The sequence below is a fragment of the Heptranchias perlo genome, chromosome 2 (assembly GCF_035084215.1).
Source record: "Heptranchias perlo isolate sHepPer1 chromosome 2, sHepPer1.hap1, whole genome shotgun sequence".
NCBI lineage: Eukaryota > Metazoa > Chordata > Chondrichthyes > Hexanchiformes > Hexanchidae > Heptranchias > Heptranchias perlo.
The window spans coordinates 64,659,903-64,678,142 of record NC_090326.1 but is presented as its reverse complement, the minus strand read 5'-3'; the positions used below and the strand labels follow the sequence as shown (position 1 = coordinate 64,678,142).

General features: G+C 43.0%; 1 protein-coding gene across 5 annotated transcripts in view; it reads right to left on the bottom strand.

Annotated features, from left to right (window-relative positions):
* LOC137339773 (RING finger and SPRY domain-containing protein 1-like) overlaps positions 1 to 18,240 on the bottom strand; it is a 100,672-nt gene that overhangs the window by 7,967 nt on the left and 74,465 nt on the right. For all 5 annotated transcript variants that reach the window (XM_068001923.1, XM_068001922.1, XM_068001924.1 and 2 more), the window contains 4 exons: positions 13,996 to 14,107; positions 11,503 to 11,605; positions 6,277 to 6,429; positions 1,826 to 1,930 (listed from right to left, as the gene is read on the bottom strand). In XM_068001923.1, coding sequence (XP_067858024.1) covers positions 1,826 to 1,930; positions 6,277 to 6,429; positions 11,503 to 11,605; positions 13,996 to 14,107 — 473 coding nt within the window. The remainder of the gene's footprint in view (positions 1 to 1,825; positions 1,931 to 6,276; positions 6,430 to 11,502; positions 11,606 to 13,995; positions 14,108 to 18,240) is intronic.

Here is an 18,240-nt window from a genome sequence, read left to right as displayed (position 1 = left end):
GTGCTCTTGTGCAGGTGCCTGTGGCGCAGCACTGTGTTGTGAAGCTCCAAGTGGTGGAGGTGGACGGCATGCCTGGCAAGGCTGGTGATGTTGCTCTTCCTCGGATGTAGTGGTGAATGCAGCCATGGCGCCCCCCCCCCCACCACCACCCATCCTGACGGTGTGAGTTTGAAGGGGTCCGCAAAGTATTTAAATAAGTTTGAACAGAAGAATTTTGAGTGGAAAGTAAGAATTTTCAGTGAAAACGCAAAGATCTCGCAGCCAAAACTTTGTCTGAAAGAACTGAGTGCCCTGCTGCAATAAGTGACCTTTTCTCCCCATCTGTCAAATAAGCATTTGAATGTCTCACTGGCTGCTGACTGAAACACGTCTGTTGCAACATGGAGTGTTTCCCACGGGATGGGAAACACACTGAGAATGCTTCAAAATCGCATCCCCGCCTCAATGTGGAGAAAATTAAGTAGTTCAACGACTTAAAACTATCGAAACAACTGTGTAAAGTATCATCCTGCCGGCTTTAATTGCCAGTGAGACTTCCACATTCGGGAGGCACACGCGTCAGCGGGGAACCCGGAAGTCTGCAGGTTGGAGCCGGGTTCTGAACCAGATCAGGATTTTCCTGATTTTCGGAGCCCCCCGCCCCCAACGGACCCTCAGTTTCCTGGGAAAGTTGAGCCCAAGGAGCTGTGAAGCAAATGGATTTGGGTGTTCAGGTACACAAATCATTAAAAGCTATTGGACAAGTACAAAAAGCAATCAAAAAGGCTAATGGAATGTTAGCCTTTATCTCAAGGAGGCTGGAATACAAAGTTATGTTACAGTTATATAAAGCTCTGGTTAGACCCCATTTAGAGCAGATCGTTCGGTTTTGGGCACCGCACCTCTGGAAGGATATTATGGCCTTGGAGGGGGTACCACGCAGATTCACCAGAATGATATCGGGGCTAAAAGGGTTAAATTGAGGATAGATTTAATTAACTTGGCTTGTATTCCCTTGACTTTAGACGTTTGAGGGGTGATCAAATTGAGGCATTTAAAATGTTAAAAGGATTCGATAGAGTATACACAGAGGAGCTATTTCCTCTGGTGGTGGAATCCAGAACATGGGGGCCGAATCTTAACATTAGAGCTAGGTCATTCAGGAATGAAATCGGGAAGCATTTTTTCACACAAAAGGTAGTGGAAATCTGGAATTCTCTCTACACTGTGGACGCTGGGTCAATTGACATTTCCAAGACTGAGATCGGCAGATTTTTATTGGTTAAGGGTATCAAGGGATATGGATCAAAGCCGGGTAAATGGAGTTGAGGTATTGATCAGCCATGATTTAATTTAATGGGGAAATGGGCTGCAACAGGGCACTGGGTTCCGCCTCTGGAATCTGGGTTCAAGCCCAGCCCAGATTCGTGGGATGAAAGCCTCCTATGTGAAACATTTAGTCAGCTTCAAACGAATTGCCAGTGAGCACAGGACTCTAATTTGGCACTAACTGGCAATCTCACTCAGAAAACCCACATGATGACTGTGTGGAAAATGGAAAAAATGTCATACTTGTACGGCGTGCTCTTCTGAGGTTGGAGTGGAGGTACATTGTTGGGGCAGATTATAGGGAATTTTACTCTGCATCTGGCTGTGAAATACCTGAACTGGGAATGCTTGTTTTTGACACATAAAATGGGAAAAGTTCCATTACCCAATACAAACATTCCTCACCTTGATAAATACATTTTTAAAAAAAGAACACGGTCATTATAAAAGCCTTGAATTGTAAACTATGTGTCAGCAAAGTATGTCAGCAAGGGGCATAATGTAACGCAGGTGATACCTATGTCCACATGGCCTCAGTTCAGTGTTGACAGGATCACTGCAGCAGAGGATACAGGAATTCTCTTCAATAATAATCTTCTGCAGCAGAGCCAGTCTTTTGTGCCTGGAATTAAAATGATCTTTTATGGCTTTCCTATTGTTAATGTTGTTGAATTACAACATTTTACATTTATACAGCGTTCCTCATGTACAGAAAGATGTCTCAACACATTTTATATTGAGCAGGAAGGAAAATGGTAAAATGGAGAAGGTTAGGAGAGGTGAAGGTAAGGGTTCTGTGCAGGCTTTTTGAAGTAGTAACAGAGGTGGAAAGGCAGAGGGATCAAATGAGAGAGTTCCTTAGGGCAGTAGGGTAATAATTGAAAAAAGAACATCAACAGTGGAGAATGATGAGTAACCCAATATCAAAGGAGTGAAGGGTGTGTATGAGGATTGCTAAGGTAGGGTAAGGCAGCATGGAACTGAGGAGGTGACGTTGGGTGGTTAGGAGCAGGGACAGGAGAGTTTTAGGGACTGAAAGAGAGGTAGTGCAAAAGGGTCACAGGAAGCAGATGCTGCCATGCTATTAGCCTCAATTTTGGACACAAAAGTCTATCAATTTCTCATGTTTTGTATGGCAGGGTGCAGAGGAGGGGGGCTAAAGGAGACAGTTTGTGGTGGAGAAGAGAACTTTGGAATTGTTTCTGCTCTCTGGGATGATCCTGGAGTAGTGAACAGATGTAGCTGTTGAATAGTAATGATGGTGCAACTTAAGCTAGATCTAGTGATGGACAGTCAGGCTGGTCACTTGTCATATGCATTTGAGCCGATAGCCAATAGATCTGAGGGCATTGAGGCAGTTATTGTACCAGGTGAGAGGAGGAGGAACAAAATTGTCAAATGTGGGGTAAGAAAGTTTCAGAGTAGATCGACAGATGTGTCAATTTTGGAGGTGCCATTGCCAGAGAAGTGGAAGGTTGGAGTACAAGAGGGTGTTTGAGAGGGACTTGGGGATGTTTTTTCTTCCAGTTGAAGGGACTGATAATGGATGGGATCAAAGAGGAGTCAATGGGGAGGGCGAGGTTATGGAGGGAAACAGGACAAGGAAGTCTGGGATGGTAAAAGGTGGTGAGATCAGGTGAAGTTAAAGTCACCAAGGGTTAGGAGTTATTCAAAGCAGAGGTAGATGTTAGACAGGAGAAAGGAGAATTTGGTGAGCAAGGTGCCGTGGGGTCTAGGGGGCAGCAAATGAGGAGAATCTTGAAGGAAAATTGAGAGTAGTTACAGTTATAGAGACTGAAGTGTTTGAACATGGAAGGAACTATTATATATTAATTATTGTCTGAAAAATAACTAAAGCTTGTAATTCAAAAGCAGGTGGAATACCTTATTCAGCCATTTTAAACACCAGCATTAGCTCCAGTACAATAAGAATGTCTGTCTATTGAATAACTTGCATTCTTAGCATCAGAAAGATGTTCCAAAGTGCTCTACAGATTGAATGAATAAACACAGAAGGAAGAAGAAGGAGACAAGCAAGTGGGAGAATGGATTTAGTAGGCTTTTGAAAACAGGAAGGTGGAGGTAAGGTGGAGGGATTTAAAGAACTCAAACAGGAATAATTAAAACAACCATTAATCTGTACCACAAAAATGGATTTAAATATTTACTAAACTTACAGAAGCACAGCAGCATCCAAAATAATATTTCTATACGTCATATAATTAGTGGGATTCTCAAACATAATGATGTCACCGAGTGAGCTGAAAAAACATATTCCTGTGTTCACTGTATGTTCAGTGTCCTGGGGCCCCGTGCTATTAGTAGCTAATGATTTTAGTGAAGCCCAGGAATTAAGCTTTAGAAAACCTCACTGACTTTCACTTTGAAGCCATAAGAATTCTGGGAATCTGAAATGTTGCAGCACTGAATTAAAGTATCACATATGTATGCTTAAGCTTCCGTAACCTTAAAACAGGCTAAGACAGTGCCCAACAGCCCTCACTGTAGTTTGTTGCTAATTCAAGTAAATATACGGCCTTACTGACTTCTCCTTTTACATAAGAACATAAGAAATAGGTGCAGGAGTAGGCCACAATGCCTCTCGAGCCTGCTCCGCCATTCAGTAAGATCATGGCTGATCTTCGACCTCAACTCCATTTTCCCGCCCGATCCCCATATCCCTTGATTCCCTTAGAGTCCAAAAGTCTATTGATCTCAGCCTTGAATATACTCAATGACTGAGCATCCACAGCCCTCTGGGGTAGAGAATTCCAAAGATTCACAACCCTCTGAGTGAAGAAATTTCTCACCTCAGTCCGAACTGGCCGACCCCTTATCCTGAGACTATGACCCCCAGTTCTAGACTCTCCAGCCTCTCAGCATCTATCGTGTCAAGCTCCCTCAGAATCTTATATGTTTCAATGAGATCACCTCTCTTCCTTCTAAACTCCAGGGAGTATAGGCCTAGTCAACTCAATCTCTCCTCATAGGACAACCCTCTCGTCCCAGGAATCAATCTAGTGATACTTTGTTGCACTGCTTCTAAGGCAAGTATATCCTTCCTTAGGTAAGGAGACCAAAACTGTACACAGTACTCCAGGTGTGGTCTCAATAAAGCCCTGTATAATTGTAGTAAGACCTCCTTACTCTTGCAATAAAGGCCGACATACCATTTGTCTTCCTATTTGCTTGCTGTAGCTGCATGTTAACATTCTGTGCTTCGTGTACAAGGACACCCTAATCCCTCTGAACACCAACATTTAAGAGTTTCTCATCATTTAAAAAATATTCTGTTTTTCTATTCTTCCTACCAAAGTGAATAACCTCACATTTCCCCACATTATACATCATCTGCCACCTGCTCACTTAACCTGCAGACTCTTTGTGTCCTCCTCACAGCTTACTTTCCCACCTAGCTTTGTATCGTCAGCAAACTTGGATACATTACACTCGGTCCCTTCATCTAAGTCATTAATATAGATTGTAAATAGTTGAGGCCCAAGCACTGATCCTTGCAGCACCCCCACTAGTTACAGCCTGCCAGCATGAAAATGATCCTTTTATTCTTACTCTTTGTTTTGTGTCCATTAACCAATCCTCTATCCACGCTAATATATTACCCCAACCCCATGAGCCCTCACCTTTTGTGTGACACCTTTTCGAATGCCTTTTGAAAATCCAAATATACGACATCCACTGGTTCCCCTTTATCTACCCTGCTAGTTACACCTTCAAAAAACTCTAATAGGTTTGTCAAACACGATTTCCCTTTCATAAAACCATGTTGACTCTGCCTAATCATATTATGATTTCCTAGGTGCCCCGTTACCACATCCTTAATAATGGATTTCAGCATTTTTGCGACTACTGATGTCAGGCCAACTGGCCTGTAGTTCCCTGTTTTCTCTCTCCCTCCTTTCTTGAATAGCAGTGTTACATTTGCTACCTTCCAATCTGCTAAGACCGTTCTAGAATTTAGGGAATTTTGGAAGATCACAACCTCTATCTCATGCACTATCTCTGCAGCCACCTCTTCTAGAACCCTAGGATGTAGGCCTTCAGGTCCAGGGGATTTGTCGGCTTTTAGCCTCATTAATTTCTCCAGTACTTTTTGTTTATTAATATTAATTACTTTAAGTTCCTCATTCTCATTAGACCCTGGGTTCCCCATTGTTTCTGGCATTTTTTGTGTCTTCTACTGTGAAGACAAATTTGCAACTATGGCCATTGATGTGAATTTATGGTTCTAAATATTCCGTATTGAAAACAGGAGCAATGACAAAAAAAAATTCTTTTGGAGAGATTCTTGATGAAATCCTTAAAGTTTTGTCTCAGAGTCCCAACTAGAGACCTTGGGGGGAATTTTAACTCTCTCCACAAAGCGGGAGCAGATCAGGCATGCAGTTAAAATGGAGCGGCTCCATTTACCACTGAATTCTGATTTTATTGCTGGTGTTGGTGGCAGATGAGGCACCTGCCGAACTCAGGCAGGAGCCTCAATAGTAAATGATAATCGGGATCCTATGACATCAATAGGACTCCGGCGACATTTTAACCGGATCCTGAGTGGAGAAGCCACCAGGGTTTCTCAGCTAGGCAGAAGCAGGTATGCAGTTAGTTTGTACTGTAGTTTAGAAAATCTACACTTTCACATGATTTTAGAAAAGCTAAAAGAGAAAAAATAATCTGAGATAAGGGCAATTACAAAGACTTATATTGTAGGTGAGCTCCAGCAGAGGTCATACGTTAATGCTGCAATAAATTCAGAATGTGTAGCTCACCATCCTTAAGTTTTATGCACATTGTCTACCAGTGTGATCAGTACTCTATAACTAAACATGAACATAGACCTCAATGATAAGTGCTCTTCCAGGTGACCTCAATGTTTTGGGCTTCATGCACACTCATATATCTGAGCACATCATTTTCCTTTTTCGAGACAGACCAAGAACAGGAAACCTCACTTACCGTGGTAGTATTAACTTTTCACTTGCATCCAATTTAGCCTGCTGGTTGAAGGTGTAGAATTTAACAGGAGGGGAGTATCTGAAAGGTTTAACTCCAAAGTTGAACTCACATTGCTGAAATGACATGAAACTACCAGCTGCGAAAAAGCCAGACCTAGAAGTACAGTAAATTGAATATGAACTACGAAGTCCAAGTATTATAGTTAATGCAACCACATCAATTATATCTCATTAGTGTATCTGAATAGATGTTTTCATTGCAAGCTCACTAATGAACATTAATCTTGTAAAAACTCAAAAATCATTGTATGGGATAGAATAATTAAAATATCAAAGTTATTAAAGAATGTAGTGCAATTATTCAGCATAGGTCTAACATCACATACGCTGTCAGTGCATTACTGTTTGTATTGATTTTTAGTGTTGTACCAGTGTACAGTATATTCTCATGCTCATTATGGAAAGAATGAATTTATTGAAAAGGCTCTAAGCATCTTGTTTCAATTTATTATGAGTTTCCTCGTAGCTGGATCTGCCGCCATATCAGCTGCTGGTGACTTGCACCCCTGACTCTTTTGCACTTTGCAGGATCTGGGACATCTGCACGTATCAGATGGGCACCATTAATGCTGCAAATGGAACATCTGCCTTCAGGTGAAGGGAGGAGACTCGCAGCCAGGACTGGCCACAGTGTTTAGCTGGCCTGAAATTCTGCAATTGATTGCAGTAGGGAAAACCTAGCTTTATCAATCTTGTCTGCCTCCAACACTCTGGAATGCTTAACATCAAAGATGTACATGTTGTTCTTTGTGTTAGCATTGCTGACAGCACAAATGCAGGAATTATGTCATCTGATGTCACTCCTATTTTATCTTATGCCTGCCCATTTGTTGGCTGCTGTATGATGCATCCGCCTCCAAATGGGTTGGAAATGTCAACGGGTGCAAAGAAAGGTAGGATCCCAGCATAACTGGGTCCCACCACAATTCCCATCCCCAGCCACTTCAAACAAAGCATTGTTATGCCAAAAAAATACAAGGAAATCTGGAGCCACTGAATTTGAATATATTGATTTCTGCAACAATGTTACAAATTGAAATAACTTGGAACAAAAAGTATTTCATTGAGTGCATTTATGGTAAGCAGATAAAGGGGAGCAAATTTTAGAAATCAATTAAATCCCCACAAAAATTCGAGCCCTGCTATTTTACCAGTTATACAGAGCTGCCAAGGTTATGAAAATGCTGGGAATGATTCAGATCACAAAGCTGTTTAAACACATGGAAGTGTGCTTATTTTTAAAAGGTAAAATAGGTCATATTTGTAAACCAAAGTAAGTGACTGTCACGCATTAGGAGCAACACCCAGGTCTATGATACTGTGGATATGTTTGTGGCACACAAATCTGGTAACTTCATCACGGGATCTGAGGCGAAAAAATTTGGTGGACCTGGTGTCCGTTACCAGAAATTTTACCGTTACATTTTATTTGATTACGGCAAACAAATATGTCACTGCCACATAGGAAAAAAAAAATACATGATCCTAAAGACTGGGAGAGGAATATGCACTGGATGAGCTCGATATTACCAGGGCGGCGGGCTCGCGGCGGGGGGGGGGGGCAATTGGGCGCGTGGGTAACGCGCCCGGTGAAATCAGTCTGCTCCGCGCGCAATCGCAGGCTAATTGGATCCACTTACCTGTTGTTCCGGGTTCCCCACTGCTGAGCTGCGCGTTGGGTGGACCGCGCATGCGCAGTAAGGTCTGTCAGCTGGAGGAGCTCTATTTAAAGGGGCAGTCCTCCACTGACTGATGCTGCAAGAAATAGGAAAAATTACAGCATGGAGCAGCCCAGGGGGAAGGCTGCTCCCAGGTTTAATGATGCCTCACTCCAGCTCTTATTGGATGGGGTGAGGAGGAGGGGGAGGACAGAGATCTTCCCCCCAGCGGGCGGGAGGAAGCGGCCTGCCTCTGCCACCTAGAAGGCCTGGCTCGAGGTGGCAGAGGAGGTCACCTGCACCACCAACATATCGCGCACCTGCATACAGTGCAGGAGGCGCTCCAATGACCTAAGTAGGTCAGCCAATGTGAGTACACTTACTCATTCCCCTACACTCCGTCTGCCACATCACCGCCCCCACCCCACATCTCCTTCTGCACTGCCAACACTACTCTGTCATATCACCCCTCACACCCACTCAAAGCTCATCCTCATCTTACCTGCACTTACTTACCTCGCCAGTACTCATCCCACCACTACCACTCAACCCAATCCTCATACAATCTCATGGCTCTATCTCATACTCACCCTCTCATGCATTTCTTTCATGGTCAGCCTCACTCAACCTGCCACTACCTGTGCTGCAGCCACAGGGCATGCATCACATATGTGCAGTAGGAAGCGTAAGGCAAACGTGTCGTAAGCATGAAGGGGATGCACAAGGGTGTTTGAGGGTTTGTCATGGTTTTTACTTATATTTAGTTTCTGAGCAACTCACATCACATATTATATTGGCACCACTATTGCCACGTCTTTGCGAATCCTGTCTGGTTTGTGCAATAATGCCCTTTCCTGAGGATCACAATGACGACCCACACCTGATGCCACCCATTGCAGAGTGGGTGTAGGTGTATTTGCAGGGCTCTTTTGTGCAGATGATTGAGAGACGTCGGCGATGTCCCCGGTGGCACCCTGGAAGGATGCGGAGGAGAAGTTGTTGAGGGCAGTGGTGACTTTGACAGCGACAGGTAAGAAGATGGTGCTCGGGCAAGCCGGGAGCAGCTCAGCATGAAGGAGCTGCAGATGTCCACGACTACATGTCGAGTGACTCTGAGCCTCCATGTGCACTGCTGCTCAGAGAGTTCCAGGAAGCTGAGCCTCGGTCTGTGGAGCCTGTGGTGAGGGTAGTGCCCTCTGCGATGCATCTCTATCTGCGGTTGCCCTCCCTCCTGCTGTGCAGGTGGATGTGTCACAGCACTGTGTTGTGGAGCTCCATGTGTCAGAGGTGGACGGCGTGGCCGGCGAGGCTGGTGATGCTGTTCGTCCTCCGAGGAGGTCATGACTGCAGCTACGGCGGCCCCCATCCGGAAGATGTACATCTGAGGGGGTCCACAAGGTAGGTACATGTCTCTGGACCCCGGGGTAAGTGTGCAAGTTGGTGAATTTTATTGTCAGGAGGAGGGTGGTGAAGGCCAAACTTTGTCCAAAGTGACAGAGTGGCCTCCTGCAATGAGTGAGGGTCCTCCCCCCCCCACCCCCCACCTGTCAAATGGACCTTTGCAGCTGCCACAGGCTGATGGCTGCAACACGTCCATTTGAACTGGGAGTGTTTCCCCCAGTACGGGAAACAGTCCCAGTTTTTTGTAAAATCCCACCCCTCCTGAAATATCTCCTTAATCAGGTCTGTTAACGACCTGAAATACCTAAATAAATACTTTAAATGGCACCCCGCCGGCTTTAATTGCCTGCGGGAGTCCCACATGCGGGGGCTGCGCGCGCATGTCAGCGCGTCTGTGGGAAACCCGGAAGTGGGCGGGTTGGAGCCGGGCTCCCGTCCCGCCCCGCCCCGGGAATCCCCGATTTTCGGAGCCCCCCCGCCAGGAACGCACCCGATAGCGGGTGCTAATATCGAGCCCGATCTCTCTATTCCAAGAATAAGCAGCTGCTATTAATACAAAGCATTGTCACATGATTAAAGCAGCACAGCTCTACTGACCATATTGGTATTGGAAAGGATCTCCTGTAGTACTTCTGGTGAAACAGGATTAAACTGACACTGTTTTTTACCTGACACATCTTTGAGCTTTAAGAAAGGACTTTGATTTATACAGCACTTTATCATGTCCTCGGAAATGAATTAATTTTGAAGTATAGTCACTTTTGTCATGCAGACAAATATGGCTCCCAATTTGCACACAGCAAGGTTGACAAATAGCAAATAAGATGAATAACCAGTTAATCTGTTTTGGTAGTGTTGGTTGAGGGACAAATGTTAGCCAGCATACTAGGAGAACTCCCTGTTCTTTTTTGAAAGTTGTCCAATGGGATGTTTTACACCCATATGAATCGGCAGATGGTGCCATGGCTTAACGTTTCAGCCGAAAGATGGCATTTTTAACAATGCAGCATTCCTCTCAGTCAGCACTGAAGTGTCAGCCTAGGTTATGTGCACAAGTCCTGAAGGAGGGCTTAAGCCCACTGACTCAGAGGTTAGAGAGCTACCAACTGAGCCAAGCTGACACTTGGCTAAAACTCCAAAACATTGCTGATGAATATGTGTTTACTGACCTTTATAATATTTTAATGAAATTATTATATATATGTTGTTCACAATATCAAATGAAACCCATTTACTGGATGATATGATTAGCCATATAAAGGAGTTGGTATAAATGTTATAATGGCTCTACATTAATGAGTTTTTGAGATCCTCTCATGAACTCTACAACTGCAGGGTGAATATTTCTGGCTTGCTGGAGTGTTGAGTGAAGGCACTGATCTTCAGGTACATTCTGGTGTTATGCAATCAGTCCAGAGATGCTACGGGAACTGAACATTCTCTGGTTGACAGCACAGATTCCAGCCACCTGTGAGTAACATCTGAGTTCTGCAATTTGCAACAGTGATTGGACAGAAGCCCTGTGATACATCACAAGAACTTAACAAGCAACACACCAGAGCCCCCACCTGCTGCACAATACAATGAAAGGATGTTAACTTGGGTCGATTTTAACTCTGCCCCACCTAGTGGAAACTGGGTAGTTGGGCAGTTAAAATCGCCCAGGTTACTTACCCACTGGAAAGCTGCCAGGATCCCACCGTCCGCGATTTTTACCCCCTCTCCTGAGCAAGCGACAAGAATACCCGCCCAAAGTTAGCAGGGTCCTTCTTTACATATGCATTGGGACCTGACTGTTTTAACTGAGACCTGAGTAAGGAAGCCTGCAACGTAGGAGAAACGCCAGAGACATGTGCATTTTTGTCACCACATCAGTCACAAGTGGAAGTTTATTTTAATGTGTTTTAAGTCATGATATGCGTTTCTAAACTAAAAAAAAGATTTTACAAATACTTTTTAATGAAATTGCTCTTTTGAGTTGTGAAAGAGTACACAGTGCAGTAGAGATTTCACTACAGCACTACTCCATCTTGCTGAAACACCACTAGATGAACAGAATATCCACATTTATAAAACACTGCAGAAATGGCCAAAATAAAACAACATACGTGGCTGAAGAAAAGACCTGCTTTTCAGGTGGGAGGGGCTGTCCATTCAAGTAAAATATCAGAATTTTCTTATTCAGATCCAACAGGAATCCAACTGTGTCACCTAGTGAGAAAACATCATTAGAAGCAAAATCTGAGACTGAGAGAGTTATTGAAGTAGATTAACAAAAAAAGGATTGATGTATCATTACAATCATTTATTAAAATACATATGGCTGCAAATTTAATTGGAGCTGTTCCCGCTCCGCCATCGTAACTGTTTCTGAAATCCCGTTTACGCGGGTAGACAGGGTTTCTGCCAGACTTCCGGCTAAATTACAGCGGCGGAACGGGGGCAGCTCCAAGGAAATTCCTGGCCTATGACTCTTCCCATACAGTGACTCTGTTATCATGTTCTGGATTCAAGGGTAAGGGGGTGGTTATCATGTTCTGGATTAAAGGATAAGGGGGTCATTATTGTGTTCTGGATTAAAGGGTAAGTGAGTCGTTATCGTGTTCTGGATTAAAGAGCAAGGGTGTCCTTGTTGTGTTCTGGATTAAAGGGTAAGGGGTGGTTATCATGTTCTGGATTAAAGGGTAAAGGGATGGTTATCATGTTCTGGATTAAAGGGTAAGGAGGTCATTATCATGTTCTGGATTAAAGGGTAAAAGGGTCATTATTGTGTTCTGGATTAAAGGGTAAGGGGTGGTTATCATGTTCTGGATTAAAGGGTAAGGGGGTGGTTATCATGTTCTGGATTAAAGGGTAAAAGGGTCATTATTGTGTTCTGGATTAAAGCGTAAGGGGTGGTTATCATGTTCTGGATTAAAGGGTAAGGAGGTCGTTATCATGTTCTGGATTAATCGTGTTCTGGATTAAAGGTTAAGGGGATGGTTATCATGCTCTGAATTAAAGGGCAAGGGTGGTCGTTGTGCCTCTTTCTATTGACCCAAAAAATTGATTGAGATTTTCAGTATAACTTTGTATCTTCCAAAAGGACAAAGTTTATTCACGGGTTTCAGTGGGTCCACGCAATACATCTGTTATCTCAGCACAGTTATAGTATAAGAAATACTGGCAGAAACTGCCAGGAATTGAAACAAGCACATATGATTTTCCCAAAACATAAAAGAAATAGAGCAAGTCTAATTCTTTGACTAATTCATGATCTGGGCAGTATCCTGCTGTATGGAAAGTGAAGCTAAATGACCTTTAGAAAATGTCAAAGTTCCTACATCTTTGAAGTATCAATCCCCTAGGAGAAAGGTCAACAGATGGATCACTGCATCTGAGTCTGAAACAGTAGCCTTTTGATTTGGCATTTCCAGTCAATGAGATTTAACTAACTTTACATCCCTAAATGGAAGCAGCAATAAAGTGAGTTGCAAAGATTGCTTACTGCAAATTCTTATTCTGACTACTAACATTTGTTCTATAATGACATTTCTTGAAATTGAACAGTCAATTCAATAATATCAAAGAACAATATTGGAACAAATATTTTTACATTAGCGATCATTTGGACATTTTTAAAGTAATATATTAGATTTTTGTACATCCACCGTGGATGATCCAAAGTAATACTGATTTAGAAAGTTGAACTTGGTCTATTATTGCCTGTTATACTACTGAGAAACAATATCATTTATTCTCCCCTCCTCTCTTCGCTGGCCAAATTTCTGAATTATCAGGCAGAAAAGTCTGACAATTTCAAGCCACTGAGTGTTTGAACTGCCAAAGCTGTACAAATCCTGCAGGTGAGATTTTTAATCACAAGCCATATAACTGGGGAATCGAAAAAAAAGCTAAAATAAAAATGGCAGGCTGCATCTGCTTTTGTGTAATTTCTCTACTCTAGGCAAAATCACATCTTCGTCTCAATGATTTAGGGTGGGAATACGATTTAGCGAATGCCAGGTTTTGTATATCCCTAATTGTTTCCCTCCTGTATCCGATAATCTCAGAAGTCAGGCAGAGTACTTGTGCTGGGAATAGATACATTCAAAGGCCATGCACATGCAGCAGGAGCGACATCGCCACACTTCCCACCTCAGTTTCTTGGGTCTCCACTTAGTGAAGGCCCGAGCAGAACAGCATCACAAATAGTGGGGCTTAATTCTTGTGCTCGGAGCCAGAGGATTTGAGAGGAGCAGGCAGCAAAGTCCTGGAGGCCAAACAAAAGTAAATCCCTTTTTCTTTCATGACCAGTAGGACAGGGGTCAGAGAGCGAGGTCTTCTAACAGCTGTTTTTGGACAGCCACCAGAAGGTCCAGAGAGTCAACAGCCATTACCATTGTTGCACACCTCTCAGGCCTGCAGCAGAGGTTGGCTTTCCTCCCCCACGACTAAATACGAGGTACTACTAACTGGTAGGCCTATGCTGGGTGGGGCTTAGGTCCTAGGTAATGACCTAAACCTGGAAATATTGTATAGGTTCGGGTCAGGTCAAGCAGTGAGTCATTAAAAAGAGAGTCACTATAACTATCACTACCCAGAGCTCAATCTGAACTTACCCTCTTTCCAGCAGGGGTGAAGATGAATCTTGCTTTTGGAATTGTACCATATCAATTGCCGACAACCATCATAAGCGCAGGAATACTCATCATCTCCAATGCCATAACCTTCCTACATTTAAATAACACAGTGGTTCATTCGGGGGTATTGAGGGCTGGAACAAGTTGAAACATTGTTAAAGCTGAGAATTTTACTGTGGAACAGTTCCAAAAAAGAAATAATTTTTGAAAATGTTTGAGGTTTCCATTTTTATATCATACTTTCCAATAGCCCACTATGCATTTCACAAGATAATTATGAATGAGGGAGGCTTTTCAGCCCATTTTAATTCATCTACCCAAAAGTACCCTATGTCCCCTCATTCAGCATTCAATGGACTCTTAAATTATTCCAGGGTCTTTGCCTCCACTGCTCTATGCAGGAATCTGTGTGAAGATTCATATCCTGATCAGTTCTAAATTTGTCTTTTACTAGTTTGAACCTGTGTCCCCTTGCCCTACTCTTGCAATAATATATAACTCAATCTTTGATAAAAAGCCCTGACAAATTATATCCAGAAGTATTTTTTATTTGTATTTTGCAGCTAACAATTATTTTTTGCAAAAATTGCAGTCTATATATTTGCAGCCTATTTTCTCAACTTTGCATATCAATAACAGTCAAAATCCAATGGAACTTTTTACAGGAGGTATGTCCAGCATTATAAATTTGCTCATGACTGAGATGTGTGGTCAGGTAACCAATGTAAAGTAGATTGATAATATTATCAAGGAATGCAAGGAAGAACTTTTCCTTCAAGTTTTGCCACCCTGTGCTGAATGTGGGCACAAGTAGGGCACCTTCTGTGATGACTCTTTCATTTTCATTTTCATCACCCCAGTTTCCCTGAGCCATGAACGAAACATAGGCACTGCAGTTCTGAACGAACTATCAGGGGGCATAAAACACAAGGACAGCTCTCCCTCTGATAGTTGTTATCTGTGCTGGCCTTGGCAATTTTATCATTTACACTGTAATTCACTGTTGAAATTGATCTATCTGCTTTAATATATTTAAATCCTGTCAGTTTTTTTTCCTGAAATAAAAATACTTACTGAAAATGTAAGAGTTTCTTATGTTCTTATGTTCTAGTTCTATACATTACTAAGCTGTAAGTCTGATTTTTACAAATGTGCATTCAAGCACACAGCCTCACTCAGTGGGAGTGTGATTTTGTAAAGACGATGTAATAGTGTCAGCTTGACTTAGATGGTAGCATTCTCGGCTTTGAGCTAGAAGGTTGTGGTTCAAGCCCCACTCCAGGACTTGAGCACATTATCCAGGCTGACTCTCCATTGAGGTACTGAGAGAGTGCCATATTGTCAGAGGTGCTGTCATTTGGATGAGATGCTAAACCAAGGTCGGATATGGTGGATGTTGAAGATCCCACGGCACTGTTCAAAGAGTAGAGAGCTCTCCCAAAGTCCTAGCCAGCATTCCTCCCTCCACCAATACCACCAGAAATAAATTAATTTAATTTGCACAAAATGGCTGCCATATGAACTCATATAACAATAACAAAAACTAATTTATTGCATGTGAAATGCTTTGAAATGCCCTCAATGATGTGATAATATGCTATATAAATGCAAGATCCTTCTTTCTAAGCATATAATTGACAGGAGACAAAATAGTGTCTTGACTGAGGATTTATAGATGACCAACACACACAATGCTCATTTCAAGCAACAATAATTCTGATACAAGAATTCTTAAGAAAAACAAATCAGGAAAATTAAATTAGTTGCAAGTTTTTGCCTGCCCTATTTACCTCTAGTGATACAAAGATAGAGAGTCAAAGCACCAAACATTCTAGTTCACTCTTATATTAAAGTAGAGTCAGCACAAGTGCCATGGGCCAAAAGACTTCTTTCTGTGATGTAATTTCTATGATTTCTACAATTGTCTACTTATTTTACAATTAGCCTAGCCAGAATAACTTAATTTCCACTTCAAATCAAATGAAAGACTGATGTGGATCAGTAATATCTGAATTAAGTGAGCTGATTATAGATGAATGATCCAGCATGCTTTATATTACAATTGGATGCAGGATCTCTCAGCATCTGTGGAATATCTGCTGAAGTGCTGAAAGGAGGCAGAGAGGCATACACTAAAGCCCTACATCAGTTGATATACGATGCCTGGGAGCAAAAGGTCATACCCGAGCTTTGGAAACGTGGAGTAATAATCCCAATCTGGAAAGGCAGAGGCAACAAAACCATATGTGGAAGCCACAGAGGAATCACCCTTCTGTCAGTTCCAGGAAAAGCCTATGTCCACACAATTAATGGAAGGATTAAAGATCTACTCTTAAGTAAGAGACGAAACAGCAGAGTGGAATCACACCAGGAAGGAGCTCCACCGACCAATATTGGGACACAAAATCACGGCCCAGACGCGCAGAGAACACCAAAAACTACCACGGGTAGGCAACATCGATTTCAAGGCAGATTTAACTCAGTGGACAGGAACTCAATTTGGTTACTTCTGAAATGAGTGGGTGCTCTGAATAAATTGGTCTGACTCATTCGCTCCTATACGAAGGTACAACCAGTTGCATGTGTGTAGGCAACAATACCAGCACCTTCTTTGAAACTGGATCTGGAGTTCGACAAGGATGCATCTTTGTCCCTGATCTGTTTCTGCTACCCATGGATTGGACCTTGGAACTCACTTGGTCCAAGCATGAACAGTGCTGAACTGGGTTTGGAAGGATTCACTGACATCCACCAAAAGGATGACATTGCCCTTCTGAAGGAGAGATATGTCAGTGAATAGGGATCACGATAGACACTTGGCAAGAATGTGTGGAATTCAAGAACCCAACTAGCAACCAAGGACAGATTATATAACTGTCTTATTATCCCAGTCTTGACATATGGAGCAGACACATGGGCTCCTACAGTTTGCGACCAATCAAGACTGGATGCTTTTGACAAATGGTGTCTCCAATGAATGGAGCCCGCTGGTATAACTATATCAGGAATGTGGAGAGCACAATCTTTTGTCTCCGAAATCATAAGTCTTTGACGATTGCAACAATTCGTGAATATTGCCTGGTGAAGAGAGCCTTTCAGACATCCCATTCAAGGTTCCCTCCAGATTGGCGTAGACTTCAAGGTCCAGCTGGACCTAAAAAAGTTCAGCTCATGCTTCCACACTGCATGGCACTACACGCAGGGCAGAGAAGGCTGGAGATGTCACACCTGCATCGCCATGCTCCCACTGGTGGGGTAGACAATCAGTAGTAGTAGCATCTAATTAAAGAATAATGGAAGTTCCGACCTCTGCTCCAGAGATGCTGTGGTCCTGCCCGCAAATAAGCTGAGCATACAATAACACTTAAATGTTGCTTCCAGTGCATTACTCATGCCACAGTGGCAGATTGCCAAGTTTGTGGGGTGCGATTTGCAGGCATTTTGACTGCATCTCTCATCTTGGGAGGGGGGGAAGGGAGGGAAGAGGACAACAGCAGCAGATCAGCCTGTTGAGGCCAAACCACACAGCAACAGGTAATTTAAATGACGTAAGTGGAAGGTCAGAGTCACCCTTCTTCCTTTCCCTGCAGCTCTCCCTTGCAGTAACCATTTATAGTGGGCAATGAGTGGCTGGGGCAGGTGAAACTGCTGTGTTATGGGGAGGAGGCTCCATTTGATGAGCCTTGCACACAATTGGTACACTGCCTGAATTGCCCAGTGCTCATCAGCCATCAGGTGTGGAGTAGGCCTTATGTTCCCAGGTTTGTTTTCTTATCTGTACTGAGTTGGTTGATCTCAACTGAGGTGCTATAACTGGCATCTGCACTTATGGCTTAGGGAGGGGGAGAAACTAGGCACAGTTCCCATCGTGATTGCTACTGAATGACTCCTTCCAAATGTATGAAGGCCTTTGGCCATCTAACAGGCGTAAACTTATATTTAGATTAACAAAATGCACCTGGGACAACTTTACCCTACATTTCCGGTTGCAGTATAGTGCTCTGGCATTTGCAATCAGAAACATTTTTCATCTTTTTACAATTTTAAAGGGATGGAGAGACCTGTATAGATGTACACAAATCTTTAAAGGTGGCAGGACAAGTTGAGAAGACTTTTAAAAAAAAGCATTTGGGATCCTTGATTTTACAAACAGTACAGAGTACAAAAGCAAGGAAGTTAGGGTAAACCTTTATAAATCACTGGTTAGGCCTCAGCTGGAGTAAG